This window comes from Ursus maritimus, unplaced genomic scaffold (assembly GCF_017311325.1).
Source record: "Ursus maritimus isolate PB19 unplaced genomic scaffold, ASM1731132v1 scaffold_5, whole genome shotgun sequence".
In the NCBI taxonomy this organism is placed as follows: Eukaryota; Metazoa; Chordata; class Mammalia; order Carnivora; family Ursidae; genus Ursus; species Ursus maritimus.
In genome coordinates, this window is record NW_024426663.1 from 45,955,560 (window position 1) to 45,977,689 (window position 22,130).

General features: G+C 42.9%; 1 protein-coding gene across 1 annotated transcript in view; it reads left to right on the forward strand.

Moving 5' to 3' along the window:
* The window catches only part of ANKRD55 (ankyrin repeat domain 55), a 286,535-nt gene that overhangs the window by 259,134 nt on the left and 5,271 nt on the right, over positions 1–22,130 (forward strand). The window contains exons 11-13 of the mRNA XM_008691404.2: positions 10,854–11,038; positions 13,840–14,007; positions 16,913–17,574. Coding sequence (XP_008689626.1) covers positions 10,854–11,038; positions 13,840–14,007; positions 16,913–17,574 — 1,015 coding nt within the window. The remainder of the gene's footprint in view (positions 1–10,853; positions 11,039–13,839; positions 14,008–16,912; positions 17,575–22,130) is intronic.

The following is a 22,130-nucleotide window of genomic DNA, read 5'->3' on the forward strand; positions in this document are numbered from 1 at the left end:
TTATCAAAGGTGCAGCTGATATGGAGGTTATATGTGTGCTAGAGCAAGGAAGATTCATGCTGCCCTCCTCCCATCCCTTCAGATCCAAAGGGCGACAGCAAACCTGTCATTTTGGAGGATTTGGGTGCATCAGTTGTGGAGAAGAAACTGGGCCAAGACACAGAGGGGGAAGAGAGCCTGCTTTGGCTGTTGTATGCACACACACACACGCAAGCACGTACACACATGTACACATATACGTACACACACACATAACACCTTTCTCACTTGCTCTCTTTCTCTCTCCATCCTCATGCTTGCTGAGTAGCTCACGGTGCACCAGCATAAACCTTCAAAGTTTTGTTAGGGAAATCCCTTCAAAGTCTTTGGACCATAACTCTCTTCTTCCAAATCCTCCAAAGCAGGGTTATTCCAGGTGACCCTCAGTTCTCTGCTGAGCAATGAAAATCATGCCTCTTAACGCTACCCATGATCACAAAAGGTAGTCTATCTCAGTACACGTGACCAAAGAAGTCGGAATAGGCCCACAAAATCTATAGCGCAAAGAAGGGGAAAGTGAGAATAAGGTGAAAGAATGCCCATAGCTAACATTTATAGATGTGCTTTCTATTTTAGAGGAATAGATGAACTCAGAGTCATCTACTCCATCCTTCAGAGGAGAGTAGTATTATGCATTGTTTCAACAAACTTGCCAGCCCATTCTGTCTTCTGATACCCAAGCAGAGATACCTCTACTGTTTATCAGCCCAATAAAGGCACCCTTGCTGAGCTGCCGCCAGGGTCCTTGTGAGAGGGGTTTCTGCCTGCCCTACTTGTGGTTTCACCCAGTTGTTTCACATGCCAAGCATGCCAGAGACGGGCACCTGGCACTTTCAGGCCTGAGGTAAAATTGAAACAGAAGTGATTTGGAAACTGCTCTGGTTTTGTCCCCCCAACTTTGGCTCCAGTTACTCTGTACCAGGACTACCCCTGGGCAGCACTGCGAAGTGAGCAAAACTTGTTTTGTCATCCCCACCTGCTGTAGCATCCTCCTACATACTTTCAGTCTCTAACCTCCCACCCCGCCCCCCTCATGCCAGTCCCTGCCCGGGGCCAGTCCTCTGGCTAGGCAACTGTGTGTGCTGGGGCTCCGTTGAGGTGGAAGTGGTATCCAAATCAAGCATTTCCTGTGTTCACCCTCATCACCCTTGCATTCTGATCTGGGATGGGGCTCACATCTCTGCTCCCACGTCCTCCACCCCACCCCCAATTTAGAGCTGCTGCTCTAGTCCCACCCTTGCAATGGAATCAGCCACAGTGCTCGTGAAATGATAGGTTCCCAGGCCACACTCCAGACCTTCTGATTTGGACTCTTCAGGGGTGGGAACCCCTGCCCTTATCCTCAAAGAAGCCATTTGGCAAAATGAAAAGAACACTCAGTATTCAACTCAGAAAATCTGTTTGCATTGACAGACCTGGTTTTGATCTGAGAAAAATCACCAATCCCTCTTGGCGTAACTGTCAATGCATCTTTGGGGTATGAATGAGAGTGTGCATGTGTGCGTATGACAGCAATATGTAATGTGCTAGGTAACTAGAATAGATAACCGTTTTTGTTATGGTTCCTGATTTCCTCCACAACAGCTTAATTATTATACCCACATCTTCTTATTCTTTCTCTCTACTAAATGATAGGGCTTTTAACCTGCTACATTGATTTCAGTCCTGTCTGCACTTTAAGATCATCTGAGGAGCTTTTAAGCAATACCGATACACAGGCCCCACACCCTTAGATTCTCAGCCAGTTGTTCTGGGGTAGAGCCCAGGCATCCATATTTTTTAAAGCTTCCCTTCACCCCAGGAATTGTAATGTGCACGGAGGGTTGAAAACTGCTATGATAAATGTATTCATACTAATGGATGCTAAAACCTTATCTACTCCTACCTGAGATACTTGCATTTTGGCCATGATTTGGTGTAAGCATTCTGCATCATTCATTTGTTTACTCAATTGCTTTATATATATTTCTTGAGTACCTACTATGTATCTGGCATTGGGGGTAAAAAGGATTAACAAGACAGGTCCCTTCTAAAACCCCTACAACTGTATGAAATATGCTATGTGTGAGTGTGTGAATATGTTAGCATACTTTTTTCTGAGGAAGTCATCCCCGACTTTCTTCAATTCCTCAATGAAGATTGGTGACTAGCCCTAAAAGGTTCAAAATCACACTTGTAGGACAACCATGCACCCTCTCTGTCCTTGTGGTTAGCAGCGAAATTCAGAAGTGGTGTGCCCTGCCCTTTAATCTGCAAAGAAGACTAAGGGTAATTCCAAATGTCAGCTGAAACCATGAATACACTTGCCTCCTTTGGCCTTCTTGTTCATTTATAGCACAGGATCAGCATTGTGTTCTTTTTACAGTTTTGCCACATGAATGAGTCTATTTCCCGTTGTCATTTATTCCTTTCCCCAAACTTCCTGCTTTTCTCTTGGATCATATGAGACCATGTTTAAAGCTATCGCACCTTAAAATAAGAAAGCCTCTGTATTTGACCCAGATAACCAAGGCAAGAAAAATTGGAAGCATTAGGCCCATGAAGTGATTTGGGGTTGGGCTTCTGCCCCATGTCTTAGGTGCCTTGGTAGCTGGTGGTGCCTTCCTGTGGGCCCGTTGCCCTCAATCACCTCTCCCGTCTGCCCAGGAGACCCTGCAGAAGTTCAGTCCCCAGTCTTTTTCTTCCTCTCTTCCTCAGAAAGCCCATCGCTTCAACTATCATTCTATTCAGAAGATTCTCAAATCTGACCTCTCTCTGAAACTCTAGACTCACATTTCTAGCTCTCCTGGGCATCTCCACATCATTTCCCAGACACTTCAAACTGGACATGTCTAAACTTAACCCGTGGTCTTCCCTTCCCATTACATTCTCGTCCTCCTAATAGCCCAAGCCACAGGACTTTGTGTGGTCCACACTCCTTCCTTATCAACCTTCATATCTAGTTGGTTATCAAGACCCTTCAATTCTACCTCCTCAGCTGTCATATCTCTATCACCTCCTTTCTATCCCCACTGTACAGGTTGGTGTCGCAGCAGGAAGCATAGCCCCGTCATGATGGGATAAATTGGGCAGAGATTCCTGAAAAGGCTATTCACATACCACAGCAGGGTACCATTAGGGCATCTGGGCCTAAGAGGGCATGGGAGGGGGTGGTTACTAAGACATAGCAAAAGCTGGAGCTGTAGGAGAGGGCCAAGGACAGCAGGTATAGCCTTTGATGGAGTGACCAAACAGTGGCGCGGCAGAGAAAGAACTGAACAATAAACATCCCAATCTCTGTCCTCCTACACCCATCTCCTGTCAGTGTCACTCATTGGCCAAACCCAACCAGAAGCCATAGGGCAAGGGAGCCCATTTAATGCAATTCATACAGGCCAAAGGGAAGGGCAGAATGGAAAAGATGGGAGAGTAAAACCAGAAGAACAAATGGAGATCATTTTGCACACCTACTGTCACTTCCTTAGATCAAGCTTCTACCATCTCTCATCTGAACAGTTTCAGCATCTGTACTCCTACTTTCAGCACTTGCCTTGTGCCTTGTATTCTCACATTGCCACCAACTATTCTTTCTACAAATCCCAAAGGAATGTATGAACACAACTGTTAATCCACCAAAACAGTTACTATGGTCACTCTTGGTCCTTGGCTCAAAAACCTTCAGTGAGTTCCATTTTTTGGTACAGAACAAACTCCCTGGGCTAGCACCTACTGTTGTAAACAACCACTCCCTACCCGCTGACCTCTCCTCTTCAGCCCATATATGCTTTACTCCAATCACACCAAAATATGAATGATCCCTCCAATACATCACAGAGATTCATTCTGTCTCCACGTTAATCAGTCACCCTCTTCTCTTTTGGTGAAACCTTTCTTGCCCTCACCACATCATCCATTCCACCTGAAGAATTTCTGTTTATTCTTTCTTATTCCTGAAGACCCAACTGAATGCCGCCTTCTTTGTTGAGCTCCCTTTCAGAATTGTTCCCTCTGAGTTGCCTATCTAGTACTTTCTTATGTCTAGGACTAGTGTTGCAAGCAGTGGGATGGCTCTTTCTTCCCTTCTAGACTGTGCGCTTAAGGGCAACGTACCTTATTCATGTAGATGTCTCTCAAGACCCAGAATGGATCTTTTTGAGTTTTAGTTCCTCAAAGAGGTGTTCACTGAATTCAATCCAATAAATTTACCCATCTCAAATCAATGAGATTAATGGCTTATTAGGTTTTCTTTGTAAAACACCATTTGTTCGCTTACCTGAGACTTGCAGGAAGGTAATGCCTTAATACCAGGGAGGTTTTTCTAATAGTAGGAATTCTAGAATAGATATGATGGCAGGTCAGTGAGAGGGGCAGGTATCTACTGCCCCTCAAATCTCACCACTAGCTCCTTCCTCTGCTTACTAGAAAAATGTGTTTCTTTGGAATCTTCCTTAGAAGTACTTTTTTTTCAGTGATCAGAAGGGGGAATGAAGCATGAGAGACTATGGACTATGAGAAACAAACTGAGGGCTTCAGAGGGGAGGAGGGTGGGGGAATGGGATAGACTGGTGATGGGTAGTAAGGAGGGCACGTATTGCATGGTGCACTGGGTGTTATACGCAACTAATGAATCATCGAACTTTACATCAGAAACCAGGGATGTACTGTATGGTGACTAACATAATATAATAAAAAAAATTAAAAAAAGAAAGAAAAGAACTGCACTAATATAATATAACTATTTCATGTTTGTTCATTCAGTATGTGGCTATGTGGTTAAGGAAATTAAACATGCACACACATACACACACACACCCTTCTAGCTCTTTAATATAACCGTTAAGCCTCTAGTGCTTGAGACTCGTTTGGTCCAGTATGGAATCCTGCTCCTTCCTATGGTGAAGATCTGTGGTCAACTTTTTGGACTGTCAAAATCTTACAAATATACTTTTACCCTGAATATATTCAGAATGACAACGGATAAATGTCATATACCCGTGGGTCCAGTTCATAAGGTGAAAGAATCTTAGAGCTGAAAGGGACCATATTAAATCATTTAGTCCCACCATCCAGTTCACAGGTAAAGAAACTAGTGCACCAGAGGCTGTCACTGGACCAAGTACACCGGTACCCACACAGGCACCCAGGCCATCTCTCCCAGGGCTTGATAAGAGGAGGACTACAAAGCCACTAAGCCTAAAGTAAACAAAGAGAAAGTCAAGTTTACGAAATCCATATCCTGGAACCAAAGGCCGACCCACTTAGGAAACTGCAGTCTTGAGAGGCAACCTAAGTTTAAGTGGCCTCATAGGTCAGCTCCCCAGCACTTGGTTATAGAGAGGAAGGGGTGCAGTAGAAGGAGAAAATAACAGGGACTCACGTAGGGGTGAATACAAATAAAAAAAGAAGCAAAAAGAGTAAAAGGAGGAAGGTAATGAGGAAAAGAGAGAGAAGCTAAAAAGGATGAGTATTCTCTTTGACTTTGCTCATAGTTTGTAAGGCTGTTTTACTCACGTATTTATTTATTGTTCGGCAAATATTTATTGAGAGTGACTCTCTGCTAGGCTTCATTTAAGCAGAAAGATTCCCAGTCAGACATTTAGGAAGGACAAGATAGAGCCCTCCTGGAGACCTTCATCTTGTCAGCCAGCCAGAAGCAGAATTCAGCCCCTTTCTACACAGTAATACAGCAGGAAAGGAGATTTTTTTTTCCCTCTGGTATTAGAGAACCTATGAGATGAAGTAGCTCAGCAGCGGAGGGTCAGCATGCCTCATGCCCCAACCCCCCAATTTCTGTTTTGCACTAGCTCTCCAGGGCAGTCAGCCCCAGGCTTTGGGGTTCAGTGGCCTCTGGAGTCAGGCCAACCAGTAAAGCTTGTGTCCAAAGAGGCTAAACATGAAGATGGTTCAAACTTTAAGCTAGGCTATTAGGTACCTTTTTTATCTGGTTAGCCCCAGGCTCTCAACTTTCAAATGTTCACCTTGTGTAGACTGGCAGATGTTCCCTCACAGCTGCATTCCCAGCTTGATGCATCTGGCTCTGGCTTATGACCTAAAATCCTAGCCTCGCATTTATCTGGTCACCATCTTGTGACAAGCGATGCAAACTGGCCACTGCTTCCAAGAGAAGAAAGGAGGTTGGAGTTCCCTCTAAGAAGAAGCCAGATAGCACTAATTCCCCAGACATGTGTTAGCAAATAACCAATTAGTCCTAAATCTCCCACTAAGACCCTTTGGAAGGTCTCCTAGAATAAAAAGTATCTCCAGTCAGAACATTGGAATCTTGTTTTTTAGCAGTCTGCCTGCAGCAAAATTATTGTATGTGAGTTCAGCTTGTGTGTGTGTGTGTATGTGTGTGTGTGTGTGTGTGTGCGTGTGTGTGTGTGTGTGTGGCAAGGTCTTTAAGAGTGTTTGAGAATTCGAGTCAATTCTGACACTGTCTCTCTGGAGATGGCATCAGGTTCCATAGGTGAAGGGTTCAGTCCTCCAAGGCTGCCCCTCACTCCCCACTTCAGACTCCAGTCTCAAGCTCCAGGCTGTTACCTGTGCTTCTGACTCACCAGCTACAGGTTGGAAGTTCCAGTGACTTTCTCCTTAGATTCGATTAATTTGCTGGAGCTGCTCACAGAACTCAGGGAAACACTAACGTTTACCATTTTATGAAAAGATATAATAAAGCATAGGAATTAACAGCCAGTTAAAGGGATACGTAGAACGAGGTCCCAAAGAAAGGAGCTTCTGTCCTCATGGATTTTGGGGTCTGGCTTGATATCACATGGAAACCTTCTGGTTCCCCAAGCATGGAAGCTCTCTGAGAAAGGCCTAAAAATTGCCCCCTTGGGTTTTTTTATGGAGGCTTCACTACACTGTCCTGATTAACTAAGTCACAGGCCCTGGGCTGATTCAACCTCAACCTCTCCCCTCCCTGGAGGTTTTGGGTGGGGCTTCTGACAGTTCCAACCCTCTAATCGGGTGGTTGGTCCTCCTGGCAACAGCCCCACCCTTGGGTGGGGCCCAAAAGTCCATTACTTTAGTAACAAGACACCCATTTCACCTTTATGGCTCTGAAGCATTTTCAGGAATCTGAATGACCATATATATATTTATTATAAATCATTTTATCACACAAGGCTTCTTATGAACCCTCTCTCATGAGGTGTAAAGTGACAATGGCTAGCACTCAGTAGTTCCCAGCAGTTTTCAGAGCACATGAAGGCAAGTGTATGAATTATCCATGAACAGAAACAAAACAAATATGACAGAAAACAAAGAAATAAATCCACAATCCTCATCTGGTCATCCAGTGCAGAATTCCAGAGCTCCATAAGAATAGGATCTGTACAATATTGTTCCTCCCCCTGTTTAATGACATTTCTCCCAAGTGGAAACCCACGTTTCATTCTCCCGAGGGCTCTTCTGGGCACCATCCCATTCTTTCTGTCTTGGTGCTTCTTGGTCTCCGTGACCCTTTCTGGCCTCCCAGGCCTGGAGCCTACCTTTGCCTGACACAGCTTGCCAAGAAGGAAATGTGGTTGCCAGGAAACCAGTGAGCCAAGGCCCCAGCTCACAGACTAGTGCTCTCTCGGGCCCCTCAAAAGACTCTGAAGGTGCACCATGGCAACCCTTGGAGCAGAGGCTTTTAAAGACCTCATATTTCACTCTGAAAAAGGTCTCGTTTGGCCAGAATCACATCATTGCTACTGCAGTTGCAGCCTAAACAGGAGTTTTTACTTTCGTTTCTCCAGTATGAACATGAAGGATCAAATAAACAGATGGGGTTCCTTTTATCAGAGACAGAATGGTGTAGCAGTGCAAGGGCTCTGCAGTCAGGCTGTCTGTCCTGCTATGTCACTTCTTGGCTATCATCCGGGGCAAGTTACTTAACCCCTGTATGCCCCCATATTCTGCTCTACGAAATGGGGATCAGAGGAGGACCTACCCCATAGGGTTCTTGTCAGGATGAAATGAACTGGTACGTGGAGATGCTTGGAACAGTGCACACAAAGCTCACTCAGTAAAGACAGCTTTCCCCATTATTCCTGGGAGTATCTTCTTATCAGAGAAAAGGAGATACAGTGACAGTGTTGTCTAAGTGAGAGCTAGGTGTAGAGACAAAGAAGTTCCCTGGAAAATTCAGGACAAAGGGCATTTTGGAGACAAAAGAAAAGGGGTTGGAGTTCTGGAGTGTGTGACACTTCAGCCCCCAGGGGAACTGCTGACTGGGCTTGGCTGGTCCAGGTCCAGAAGAGGCAGGTGCAGAGGTTCTGGGAAGCAGCCTGGGTTTCAATGTTGCCACTTCCAAAATGGCTGCTCTGAGGGTCAGGAGAGAAGAAGACACAGGGTGAGGAGATGGGTTTTGTTTCTTCTATCTGTGTTTGCCGCTCCCTCTTCCACTCAAAGGGAGAATTGTGACCGGGCATTTTGCCCTTTGAATCACCTTGGCAACCTGAATTCCTTCCAGGAAACTTTAAATAAAATAAATTCATTGAACCGACAACTCTTTGCTTCTGGTTTCCTTTTCACATGGTTGGTACTTTTTTAAGAGGTGTGAATGTTGGCTCTGGGGGCGGGGGGCTCTTAATTGTTTTAAATGTATTTTAGACTCCTTCACATCAGGTGAAAGAATCTTAGAAAAGTTGATAAAGCAGGCACAAAAACTTGGATGTGTTCAGTGTAGCCAACTGCTAGTAACAGGCATGCCATAGAACTTCACCAATTGATCCAAATAATTTAAAAGTCATTAGAAAAAAGGAAGGATCAAGGGAGGAAGAGGAAAGAGNNNNGAATGTGAGTGGAAGAGAAGGAGGAAGCTTGTGGGTAAGGACTGTTTAATGGGCATGTGACCAATACAGCCCTAGTGGGCCCCATGCTCAGCAGGGGTTATAATGCTCTGTGGTCACGATCCGGAAATTCCCATTAATTTTATCTTTGAATTTTTGTTTTGTAAGTCAAGTCAGACAGGACGATGGCACCCTGGCTGACAGTATCCTGCCTCCCTAGGACAAACTCTCAGCCCCCTGGCCAGGGGTCTGGACACAGACCTGGGGAGGGTCAGGATCAAGCGTGTGCCTGGTTGCCAGAGGGGGACCTAGACACCCGGGAGGGTCTGTACTAGTGGTGAGAATCTCCAGCCCAAAGGAACACAACACTAAACAACAAAAATTGCCGTGACATGTCAAGAAAGACACCAAGAAGAAAGGAATAAGCTTGTTTCCTGCCATGTAAATAGGGGGCTCCACATTTTCATTTTGCCCTCAGCCCCACACATGATGTATCTGGGCCTGGTTGTCATGTTTTTACACCCACTCAGCACTCTCAGGGCTCCCAGCCCTTGGTCCTGCAAGAGGTTTCAGAACTGGTGTCAGCTGCTGTCCACTCATGCACTGGAAGCACACCCCAGGGTTCACAGTGTAATGGCTCATTGTGAAGCCAGCAGCAAGCTGAGTAATGGGAAATCCGGAGAGCCAGAGTGCAAACAGAGACAAGGGAGGGGAAGGAAGAGGAAAGGTGAAATGAATGAATGCTGTTCCATGGAATTGTGAAAACTGACCCAAGTTCTAGAACGCAAATTTGGGGTCAAATAAACAGGGTAACAAAACGGGAAGAAGATCAATAGGAAATTCTACATGGAAAAATGTATCAGGAGGTAACCGTTGAACAGCGTTTGGCATATCAGAATTGCAGCTTTTTAGAAATCCAGCTCTCTCTTTTGCCCAGGTTTCTGACCCTAGCATGTGGCCTAATGCTAGGCTTCCAGAATAATAATCTTGCCTCTCCTATTTCCTTAACTTGCCCTGCATGCCTCTGAGGGACCTCCGTTCCACCCATAAGTCCTAGTGTACGGAGTTCCAGGGTCTCTGTGTGGATTCACTGAGAAAATTAAAATACTAATGAATTATTTATATTGTTTTTTCGATCTTTCCAGAGATAACAGGAGAATCTGAAAGATAAGACTTTTTATTGCGTGATATAAAATGAGAATTTCTTTCACTCGCCCCTGAAGATTTATTGTCATTTTACATTGCAAATGCTCGTGCAATGTTTTTTTGATTTTTTGGGGTCAATAAAAGGTATTCAACACCAGCAATGTGCACAGATTTTACTCACCTATTTGTGCAAGCTGAAGAGATATAGGACACCCTCAAGGAAGAACTGGCTTTTAAAGCTGGGACAGGTTACTAAAAAGAGTGTACAACAGCCTCCCTTCAAAGATAAGATAAAAAGTTTATTATAGATCTACATAGAGAGATAGGCCCAATTTACATGGTTGCCTGAAGTTCTTTCTTTTTCATGTTTGTTGATTTCTTTATTGATTAGCTACTTAATTATGATCATTTCCTTTCACCAAGGATTTTTGGAGATTAAATTTCATGCAATTTGTAGCTATTTGATCATTACTGGATCATCTTGGTCATCATTATGCCATCAGTGACTACTTATCATGGTCATTTTGTTAACATGAGAATTCACTCCTCCAGCTTCTCGGGGGTCAGCCTCTGCCGCAGTCCAGGAAAGAGATTTAAGCAGCAAGTTGCTGTGTATGTAGCCCCTGCATGGGCCAGCTCTGATGTCACTCAACTCTACCTGTATTTAACTTAAGTCCTTCTTAGCCGGCTAGTCATGGAAGACAGTTTGGCTCTTCTGAGAAACAAAAATCCCGGCAGTGACAAGAGACAAGTGGGAATGTGTTGGAGAGTTGGATAAAATGTGTTTACTTCTCTTTTTCTTTTTCCTTTTCTTTTTGCATTCTTTCCCCTTTGTATTTTATCTCAACATGCATAGAAAGGGAAGAGCCCCAGGCTGGACCTAATGAGCTCCCTTTGACCTCTCTTCCCCAGAGTGGAAACAGAATTCTGTGTTCCATCATCCTGAGCCACCACCAGGGTCCGTCCATCATCAACTACGACGACGAGAGTGGGAAGACATGTGTGCACATCGCCGCGGCAGCGGGCTTCAGTGACATCATTAATGAGCTGGCAAGAGTGCCCGAGTGTAACCTGCAGGCTCTGGATGTGGACGACAGGTATTCACAGCCACTCAGGACGTGTTGGGGACTACCAGTCGTCTTCTCTGAAAGTTAATCTTAAAATAAAGAACATGGTTAAGGGGTTATCCTATATGACTATATCCTCACTGCCAGTAATGTTTACACATGTGCTGGTGACAATAAAAACTGCTCAATTTTAGTCAGGGCAGGAAAAATCATTGTTATGGAGAGAAATGCTGTGACTGTACAGTATTGTCAGATTTTCCATTTTTTGCTAAACATTCTCAGAAGGCTTTCTGTATGTCAACTTCCTGCTATACGTTCTTTTTTATTCTTAACAGTAAGTCTTATTTTTTCCTTCATTCCTGGATTATGTCATAAAGCATAATAGAGGTCTTGTATTCAGAACCAGAAAGGACTTTATCAAGCTTTTCCCCCAATCATTAAAAATATATTGGCGTAGAAAAGGAAGCTGGATGCAGAAAGCGGAAGAGACTTATCTCAGAGGTAGTTAGCAATTAAAGGAAGATTTGTACCCTCGTCTTCCAGGCAGAGAACTTTTCATCTACATTGCTTTGCATCCATAATCAACTGTTAGAACTTTTCAGTTACACTGTTTATCTAATCTTTGTTTTGGTTAAGCATTGACTCAATGGAAATACAAGAATAATGTAACAACAAACAAGACAATTGAAAGTAAGTAAAACGCTTACACATTATGTATGAGGTTTTGTTTTGTTTTGTTTTTACCATTTTGCAAAATTAGCCACCTATTTATCCTAACTTTAGGTAAACTCCAGGAAGCACCTCCTACTTCCTGATACCTGAAATCCTTGTAACACAGGGGAAAAATCTTGGGTTGCACCTGAGTCTTAGGAGCTGGAGGTGGTTAACACGATGACTGTAATTAAAATTGAAGTATAGATCATTGAAAGTAGACCTTTTCCTAAGAGCAGGTGTTGATCCTGAGCAGGTAAGACAGTAGCAGGACTAAAGTTACATGAAGGGAAAAGGCGAATGATCCAAAAGGAGAAAAAAGCAACACGTTTAAGAAAGGAGGGCTGGAGAAAAGTTTGCTAATTCAAAATACCTTTAGAACCAGCTCTGACGAAGGTATTTCCCATTCTGTGTTATCACACACTTAGCAAAGAAAATCTAGTTCCACAAGCCTCAGGGAAGAAAGTAAAGCCAAGGGGAGAAAAAAAAGTACAAAAGATAAGGTCCTAGGTGAGTTCAAAGTGAGGTAAAATCTCAAGGAGAATCTAGTTCCTGCTCCAGAGCTCAGCTCACGGGTTGCGTGCACGGACACATCCTGCCCTCTGTTTTGTTTCATGTTTTCTGCTTCGTGCAGCTGTGCCTTCACACTGAAACTGTGAGCTTGTCTTAGTAGTAGAATTTTTCATAATTTTCATAGGTAAGTGCCTTAAGCATTTGTAGTAACTGTGATTTCCTATCTTTCTTTTCTTTATAGAAAGTGTTTGAAGAAAAGGGAAGAAAGATAAGGCAGTGATTTAAAAAAATAGAGGGAAAATGTGGGGGCCCTAGTCCTCCTAGATATTAAAGTACTTTATAGATTTATGATATTTAAAACATGATGTAAATTAGCCTAAGATCGATGGCACAGCACACGTGACCCAGAAGTAGCTTACGTAGCGTAAATGTCCCAGGTTTCATCAGCCCGTGAGGTCAGACTTTACTTTAATACCCAACCCATTTATCTTCAGGAAAGAGTCTTCTATCAAGTTCCCCTCCTTACATGTTTCTGGGAATTCTCTAGGGAATGTTTACATGTCCTATAAATCATTCCATAGCTGCTGATACCTCAACCAATGCTGCCTGCTTAGAGCCATCATTTCCTGCCATTCAGAGCCTACCTCCTCAGCCATCTCTAATGAGTTTCTTCTGAATCATGGGCTCTGACCCTCTAACTCCACACTGTGATGGCTGAAACCAGTCTGCTGTGTCTGCAGGAAGTCTGGAGATAAAGAAAGGAATTACAGCTGTGATCCCTTGAAATTGGATACTACAGATTGCCCACAAAGGCTATATGTGTATTAGTTGGGAGTTGTCTGTATACTCCCCTTGTTTTTTTGAAAAACAATGTCAGTTTCCCCCTGTTCTTCTGGACCTCTTTTTCCATGTTGGTGGTCCAAAGAATTGAAACAGTCAGTCTTCACAGTTTTTGTGAAGAAATATTTCAAGCTGCTCCAGAGTGGGTTGTCATGTGTTAGTAAACCTGATGAAATTGATGTCCAACCCTTCATTTACTGAATTTATTGGCAATATATCCTCTAAACAGGATGGCATAATCTGGCTGGTGCCTCATCCTATTTCATAATAAATATTGTCTGGAGACCTCTCTCGAGTGGAATGAATCACATCTGCCACATATTCAAGTAAGCACTGTGATTGATGGCTATGTTGAAAAAAAAATATGGTCCTATTAAGTGGTCTCAAATTGCTGCCCATAGCATAACCTGAGGAAAAGGATGCTTGACTGACAGGAGATACAATCCACACCTCGGGGCACTGGCCACACTGGGGACAAGGCTGCTCTCCAAATACTAAGGCTCATGTACCTTCACAGATAGCCCCAACTGAGCCCTTCTCTGTCGAGGCCCTCAACTGCCTCCATGTCTGAGAGACCACTTGGCTGCCCTTCTTAAGGTTGAGGCCTGACCACAAAGCCAAGGAGAAGCTATCCATGCCCTCCACAGCGTAAATAGCAACGCATTTTTCAGGCCGTGCCTTGACTTTGAACAGGAGCTGTCACCAGCTAAGCGACCTGGGCCATTTCTGTGCTCTGACCCTTGTGTTGTTCCCCTGTGGTCCTCCAGGACCCCTCTGCACTGGGCTGCAGCTGCAGGGAAGGCAGACTGTGTCCAGTCACTGCTGGAGCTGGGCATGGACAGCAACCTGCGAGACACCAAGGAGAGCACGCCCCTGGCCTACGCCCTGTACTGTGGCCACGCGGCCTGCGTCAGACTCCTCTCCCAGGAGAGCAGGTGCGTGCACCAGCAGGCACTCGTTTTCTTCCTCTCCGTGATTTATAAAATCAGTTAAAATTGTTTAACTTGCTGATGCACAAAGCTAGCACTAACTTAATATTGTGTTTGCCGTTGTCTAACATAGGGTGACATGTTCTCGACTCGATGGAGCAAAATGGTAGTAGTGAGCCCGAATCCATCAGCCTAACGTCCACTGGACTTGGACTTTTTCTTTCTTTTTTCTCCCTTTCTTCTTCCCTTTATGCCATGTTCTCTTCATCTTCCTTTTTCCGTAATCAACAATTCTCAAACTTTTTGTTCTCAGGGCCCTTTTGCACTTCCAAAGATTGGGAACCCCAGAGAGCTTTTGTGGATGGGATCAGTATTTATGGCATTCGAAATTAAAACAAATTTTTAATAAAATGTTTATTTAGTTATTCATGTAAAGCAGTAATAACCCCATTACATTTACATGTTGACATAAATACCATATTTTTAGTTAAAAATAACCTATTCTCTGAAGCCAAAAACAGGTTGTAATGAGAATAGCCTAGCTCTACATTGTTTTGCCAATCTCTTTGCTATCTTAACAGAAGCCTCATACAATACAGCTGAATTCCCACCTCTGCTCCTGCGTTCCGTCTGTTTCAATACTTTGTTTTGATTGAAGTGTCTGAAAAAAAGCTGGCTATGCATAAACCTGTAGTTGGAGAAGGAAATATTTCAGTTGTGTTTTGAGATAATTCTGGATATTTTTCTTTTGATGTTACACCAAAACTTGACAAGTGTTAGTTTCCTAAAGGTTAGCTGCAATGTGCACTATTAGCATATCAATGAACTTTTTATATTCTGTGGTATCAAAATCCATTAGTCTATCTTGCACTTCATGACTTTATAACATCTTGCTCTGGTCATTTGGAAAATACTGATTCAGTTAGTTATGAATATCTTCCAGATGATACATTTCATTTTGCAGTTTTTAAAAATCACATTTGTCAATATCACCACTGATCTTATCAGAAAAGGCTTTATGTATCAGGAAGCTGTCAACCTACAGCGTGCATACAGGTTTTTCAAAATGCAAATTTTTGCTTGAAAACTGGACTTATGTCATTGGCAGCAATTACTGTCAATTGTTTACCTTGAAATGGCAGGCTTATTTTATTCATTTTTGAGAAAATTTCTGCAAATAGCCAACTCCAAATAACCATAGTTTGTCTATGAGTCATAAAAATGGTGTTCTGTGAAAAAAAAGTGTCTAGCAACTCAAATAATTACATAAGTGTTTTGCCTCAAGACAACTGTCATACTTCATTATATAGTGGAATTGCTTATGAGTACTTCCTGTTTTGTCAAAAAAAAAGTATACTTAAAGCTTAATATTTAATGAAATTAATAACTTTTACTGTGCATTAATAAGTTAAATGATGATTTTTTTAAATGTAAGTCCATTGATGCTACTGTCTTGATTTGTACTAAGGAGCCCAATGCTTTCACCCATTATCTCTATTGTACCCTTGGTGCAAAGAGCAGCACAGTGAAAAAGACATCTTGATATTATTATGAATATAGTTGTAACCTCATGGAACCCCTGAAGACTGCTAGGGACCCCACCCGCAGGGTTAAGTGGACCACACTCCAAGACCCCACTGGCCTAAATCACAATCTGTAACAGAAGGAGGAGAGATTGTAGAAAATACTAAAGTAGGATTAATTCACACAGGGGCATATTCTGTACAGGTCAACTTGAAAGAATGTTAGAGATCCCCTGGGGCTCTCTGGTAATATCTGGAGTCCAGAAGTTGTGTTCAATAGTTCAAAAAGCGTAGTGGAAGGTGAAAGCAGGAAGGTAAAAATACATCATGGAAGTAAAGATTCAGTTACACACTGTGTGACCTGTAAAGAAAAACATGAATTATATGCAGTCAAGTGGTGATGTTTTTCAAATTACAGATTACAATATCTCACTCTGAAAAGTAATGTTGCAATCTGGCTTTTAGGACACGCATATGGGTCAGGTTTCATCATTAACTCACACCACAGAAAGCACTAAGTCAATTGTGGCCTCAAAAGAGAATAACAGAATTTTCCAAGGAACAAAAACAGACTGGTGCCTCAGGGAAACTCTCCACAGAAGAGGAGCCAGCCGGACAATTGCTGACCTTTTTTCTTTAGAATTTGCTGCCCATCGGACATTGCTCACTTTCCTTGTGCTGCCACACCCAATCCCTGGCACACACACTTCCTCTTGAGCAGCTGAAGCCCAGACAAAAGCTTCTTCCCTTGTTTTCCTTTAGTATACTTTTTTAAAAAGTATTTTTTCAATAGGAAATTTAGTAAAAACTGAAAGGGAAGTGAAGAACGTCCAAATAGCGTAAAACGGGCCAGCTTCTGATAGATAATGTCCGAGCTCTGCCGAGATCCGCTGGGATCTCTTTCAGAGAAAACCCGAAACCACACTCCCCCTGCCTCTACAAGCACACCCTGCTTCTACTAGTTGAAGCCTCAACTCAACGCTTGGCCTTCATCTCTGTGACTTAAAACTTACACTCCTACTGACTGTCCTTGAGAAGTGAGAACGGTAGTGTTTTAAGCTGTTTTCAGCTTAGTTTATCCCTTGGTGAAAATAGATTCTCTAGAGGTAAATTTTGGAAGGACAGCTTCTGAGGAACTAAGACCAGTCTAAGAAATAACTGGGCCAAGAAGTGACCATGGTGAGGAAGGGAGGGACAAAGGGCGTTGCAAGTTCCTCCATATCACCTTTGACTTGAGATGGCTTTGGGGTGTCTTTGGATGATCTCAGACAACTTTCTCAAGCAGATGGAATAGAGGGAGGTTTTTTTGTTTTGTTTTGTTTCTTGGTTGGGGCTTGTCTCCATTTCCTATCCTCTCATAGCATCCTTGTTATTTTATATTCCCATAGAACAGAGCCTACTCGACCCCTTCCTTCCCCGAACAGTAGACCCCAGAAGAAGGAGGGACGATTCAGCATGCTCAACCAAATCTTCTGCAAAAACAAAAAAGAAGAGCAGAAAGCCTATCACAAGGATCACAGCAGGGACCGACACAGGGGAGAGCACACCTCGGAAGTTGATGACATCATCACCACCTTTGACAGCATCGCAGAGACCAACTGCCAAGAAGAGCCTGGTGATCAGGTGGCTATGATTGACTTTAAGAAGCGGACCTCAGAGAATTCAAAATATCTCTTGCCAGAAAAGAAGCCTCTGGCCCATAAGGGGCTTCCACCAATCAGAACGCAGAGTCTCCCACCCATCACCCTGGGCAATAACTTCCTGACGGCTTCCCAGGGGGCCACTTCCCAACCAGGCCTGATATCTGGTACTCATCAGATGGCCCAGCGATCTCAGAAAAGCCGAAGCGAGCAGGACTTACTGCATAACAGAACTGGCTGCCAGACATTGCTAGAAAACTCCTGGAAAGGTGATTCTAACCAGATGCTCTGTAAGGCTTGGACTGTGTCTTCTTCTGATAAGCTGCTAGACAGATTGCTCACCAGCAAGTCTGGTCACCAGGAGGTCTTGGGGCTGCCCCATCTTCCTCACCTACACAATCCTTCATCAGGTATTGTCCTTGCTTTCTTCTTGTTCAATCTGGGCAGTCTCTCTCCATACGAGAAATGTTTCCTACAGTTCTGGGTGAGGGACTGGACTGACCGTAGTAGCCTACACGGCAGGGGCAAAACAAACGGATGTTAGGGCCAACTTTTTTCCTTGAATCCACTGGATTCAAGATCTCCAGGCTATGGAAGCATTTTGCTTTTCCACCCTGAGAGCAATCATCAAGTTAAAGTATGTGCCTTCTCATCTTTCCTCAAATACATGTGGTGATTGGCAAATTTGAGCAGGAATATTAGTATTTCCAATAGCAAAGATTCTTAACCAGGGATAAGTGGCAAAATCAATTATGAGGGGTTGATTTGTTTGTGTGATGGCTTGTTTTTAAATCAGGTGTTAAATCCCTACTCCAGACCTACTGAAGCAAAATCTTGGTAAGGGAGGAGGGGAAATGGCAATGCCTTCTGTGTGTCCATGTAGAAAGGAAACACATTCACACGGTAATGGTTCAAGTCTCCACACATTCCAAAGGCTTACATTGCATTTCTCCCTCCTCTCACTTCCCCTAGCTTCAGGGTACCCGTCATCCAAAACTACTGATGTTATTTTTTGTTAATTTTTCCATAGATGTTTTGTACACGTGTGCGTGCACACACGTACACATGTGAAATATGTAAACATAAGTATATATCCCCCTTTTAAATAAATGTATCACACTAAAGAATTTGTTTTTATACATATACAAGCAATATATATGCTTCTAATTCCTCCCTTTTAAATAAATGTATCACTCTAAAACATTTATTTTTATTTTTTAAATGGTCCACAGGTGATTCTGATGCACACCAGAGAAAGGGAACCATTGTTCTAAAGCAGGGGCTACAAAACAGCTTCCAAAATCAGTTCATTAGCACAGTGTCTTGTTTTGTTTTCGAGCGAGTTCATTGCTAATATTTAAAAATCTTGAAGTTTTACATAAAAATAAAAAATCCTAGCTTCTTTTGAGAAATTAAAAAGTCGGGCAACACTGAACACAAATCCCACTTGGTCATAATGGCCTGGTGTGAATAACCACAGTCCCGTTCGACACCAGTTGGGCATCACTGTCCCCAGTTCTGTGTAGTCCACCACACTCCCTAGTATTCCACTCCGTGGAATGTCAGTTGTTCTCTATCCAAGTGTTTCTGTTGTTTTTCTTATAGTAGGGTTGAGAGGGAGAAAAAATGATATATCTTGAACCCCTATTTCTGTCAAACACAGAAGAATGCAAGACCAAGAGAGCTATGTGTATTGTAAGAAGTGGAGGAGGCACATACGTATTTGGAAATGGAAAATATTCCTTCCTGTTTAATATGTAGCGTGAGTCTGGCTCTCTGCTCTCATTTCTGTGTGCCTGGCGTCTGCAACATGTGAGGGAGAGTATGGCTCCCCTCATAGAGATTTATATGTGTTGAAGCACAGAATAAATATGAATGAGCACAGGAAGGCTCTTTCCCGGTATCTGAGAAAAACTCCACCCAGCATTTTACTTCCTCCACAAAGCACTGAAGTATGTGGTTAGTGGCATAGGTAGTGTTTTTGCTTTTGTTTACAGAAATATTAAGGCAGGAAAGATATTGGTCTCCATTGTTTTGACACTTTAGTGGCCTCCAGGACCTCAACCCAAACTCCTTTCTGGATTTGGTCCTGTCCTGGCTAATACCTTCTTTTCTGAAAAACTTTTGAAATTCATGAAAATCTGTTCTTTTTGTGTTCCCAGGACAGCCTTGGTCTGTCTTTTCTCTATCAGTTACAACAGGGCTCAGCTTCCTGTAACAGAAACCAAAGTAAAAACGGCTTAAACAACATTGAAATTCATTGCTATCATAGGAGAGGAGCCTGAAGGAGGTAGTTCCCAGGTACTTGGTAGCTCCATCCATCCGTGTGCTCCACAGCTTACCATATGACTTGCATTCTTCAGTTTAGTTCAGAGTCCATTATGGCTAACTGGAGAAGGAGGAAAGGAGCACAGAGAGGGAAAAAATGGATATGCCCCAGCTGAATCAGCTCCCATTAAGATGTCATCGCTGCTAAATCCCCCACGTCTCTCTTACATCTCATTGGCCAGAACTCTTGTCATATGCCCATGCCTATCTGCAAGGGAGATTGGGAATTGTAGTCTTTTATCTCGGCACATGGCTGTCCCTCGAAAATTGGATTTTTGTTTCTGAGAGAGAAGAGAGTAGATATTGGATAACGAATAGTAGATTCTGTCACTGGTGCCATTTAAAACTTTCTATATTATTGATATAAAGGGAAATTCAGTAAACTTGCTTTGAAAATTTGCTTCATTTGCCAGTAACTTGAATAGTCCTGGGGTGGCAGAAGAGCAGAAAAGAAGCAGCAAAATTCTCCAGGAGAATCTTGAATAATTAGCTATGGCACATCAAAGCATTTATTTTTTCAACCAATGTTTTTAAGCTCTGATAATAACTAGGAGCCATTCTAGGCAACTGAGTTTGTGATAAGATAAATCTCCCAAGAATCTTAAGCCTATAAATGAGTTTTTAAAGATATGGATTTGCTAAAATGATTGTGCAACTGACATTAAAGCAATTTTCGTCTCATGTTTAGATACAAAATTATACGGTCTTTAAAATGATTAGAGTCTCTGTCATTCTAATTTGTCAAGAGGCAGAATACTCCAGTTGTTAAAACATCTGGGTTCAAATTCGGGCTTTGTCACTTACTTGCTGTTACTGAATCTCTCTGGGCTTTTGTTTCTTCACCTGAAAAAACTGGGAGGAAATACCCAACATAGGACTGTAAGTTGCTGTTAAGATTAAAAGAGGGGATACACATAAAGTACTTAGAACGGTGATTGAATATAATATTATATACATGCAAAAGTATTTGGGTTTTTTTAAAACCATGTGCCAGGCCCTATATATTAAGCACTATGCTTTCAATGCAAGTTAGAAATGACCTCGTTTTAAAGATGATGAAATTTAAGTAAATATGCTAGTCAACTGCCTGATTCCTCTCACATCTAGTCTTTTCCCTCCAACGCTAGTTTGTCTCTCAGGGAACAAGTCTTCCTAGGCTCCCTTGCAGCTGCTTCCAGGTACTTTGGCCAAGTACCAGCAGGCACGGCAGAAGAAGAGTAGGAGAATAAGGGAAAGCAGGGTAGTTGTACACAATGTCCCTCTGCTTTCTCTGGAAGCCCCAACAGCGGTTCCACCTCCTCCTTCCCGCTCCCCCCCCCCCCCCCCCCCCCGCCCCCCCCCCCCCCCACGCCTCTGGCCCCCACCAGCTTCTACCATCTCTTCCTTTCATCTCTCCAGTCTGGGGATGGTTGCATTTTTGTTGTTGTTGTTTAATAACAACTAATCTCTGGATTGTCCTTCTACCCTCTCTTCATTTGGCTTCTTAGCTTTGCTTTCACAGATACAACCAACTGTATGAAATTCCCTCTGTTTGAAAGACCAAGAGAGGTCTCCTTTTTTTCCTGGATGAGCCCTGATTGATAAAGCAAGACATGCCATCTCTGTGAGCAAATTTCTTACTCATCCAGAGGCTGGGACCATTATGTCTCATGAAACCCTTTTCAGTTATAATTCACATGGCCTAGAATAGTTAAAACGGTTTGCTCAAAGTCTTAATTAAACTAATTAATGACAAATTCAGCACTCGAACCCAGATCTCCTAAATAGCAAGGTATCACCGTGGCAATGTGTTTCTCTCCTGAAATCTCAAAGTCCAGTTTGTTAGTATACTCACCAGTTACCCACAGTGCAATTTTCTTAGAAATTACGTTGTCCTTCCCAAAACAGAAAGATTTTCCTGCCTTATGGATTTTATTTTTGTGGACATTTTTAACCCAATTTGAAATGTTGTTCTTAGAATTACCAAGGCTTCTGGACTACAGTTACAAGGGTTCATTTAAGTGGTTTAAGTTGTTTATCTAGCACATTTCAGCATTGATCTCCCATATATGATATGAAAGTCTAATACGGTAAAGCAATAGGATACTGTAAATCATACCACTGCACCCACCACTGGTTTGAACTTGAGTAGTCCCTTTAACATTGGGTTTTTCTCTTTTCCTACCCTGGGTTTAGTGGAAATAATAGGGGCTAGCGGAGCTACTGTTTGAATTCCTGGCAGCCAGTATCCTGTGCTTGCATCAGCAACCCTGAACATTTAGCTGTAATGATTATTGCTTAACATTCATTGAGACCTGTCAGTGGGCTAGATGGAGAGCAATGCGGGATGAGGCACTTAACCTAATGAGGAAATTTGGAGCACATCAGCTTAATTCATTGTAAGCAGCTTTCAGAGAAAATGGAACAGAAAGCTCTGCGGTGTTTGCCACCAGCCTGGTTATTTACAAGCCATCACATGGAAAGTAAGAAAGCGCTTGCTTCCCTTCTCCCTCAAGAGAGAACTTCCTTCTCCCCAGTTTTCTAGACTATCCCAGGAGCAATGCGCTCTCCTCCCTGATCCTGTACGATCTGATCCTGTAATCTCTCAGTTTAAACTCATCGGAGGTCTTTTCCAGGACAAAGGTCAGATTCTTTAGTT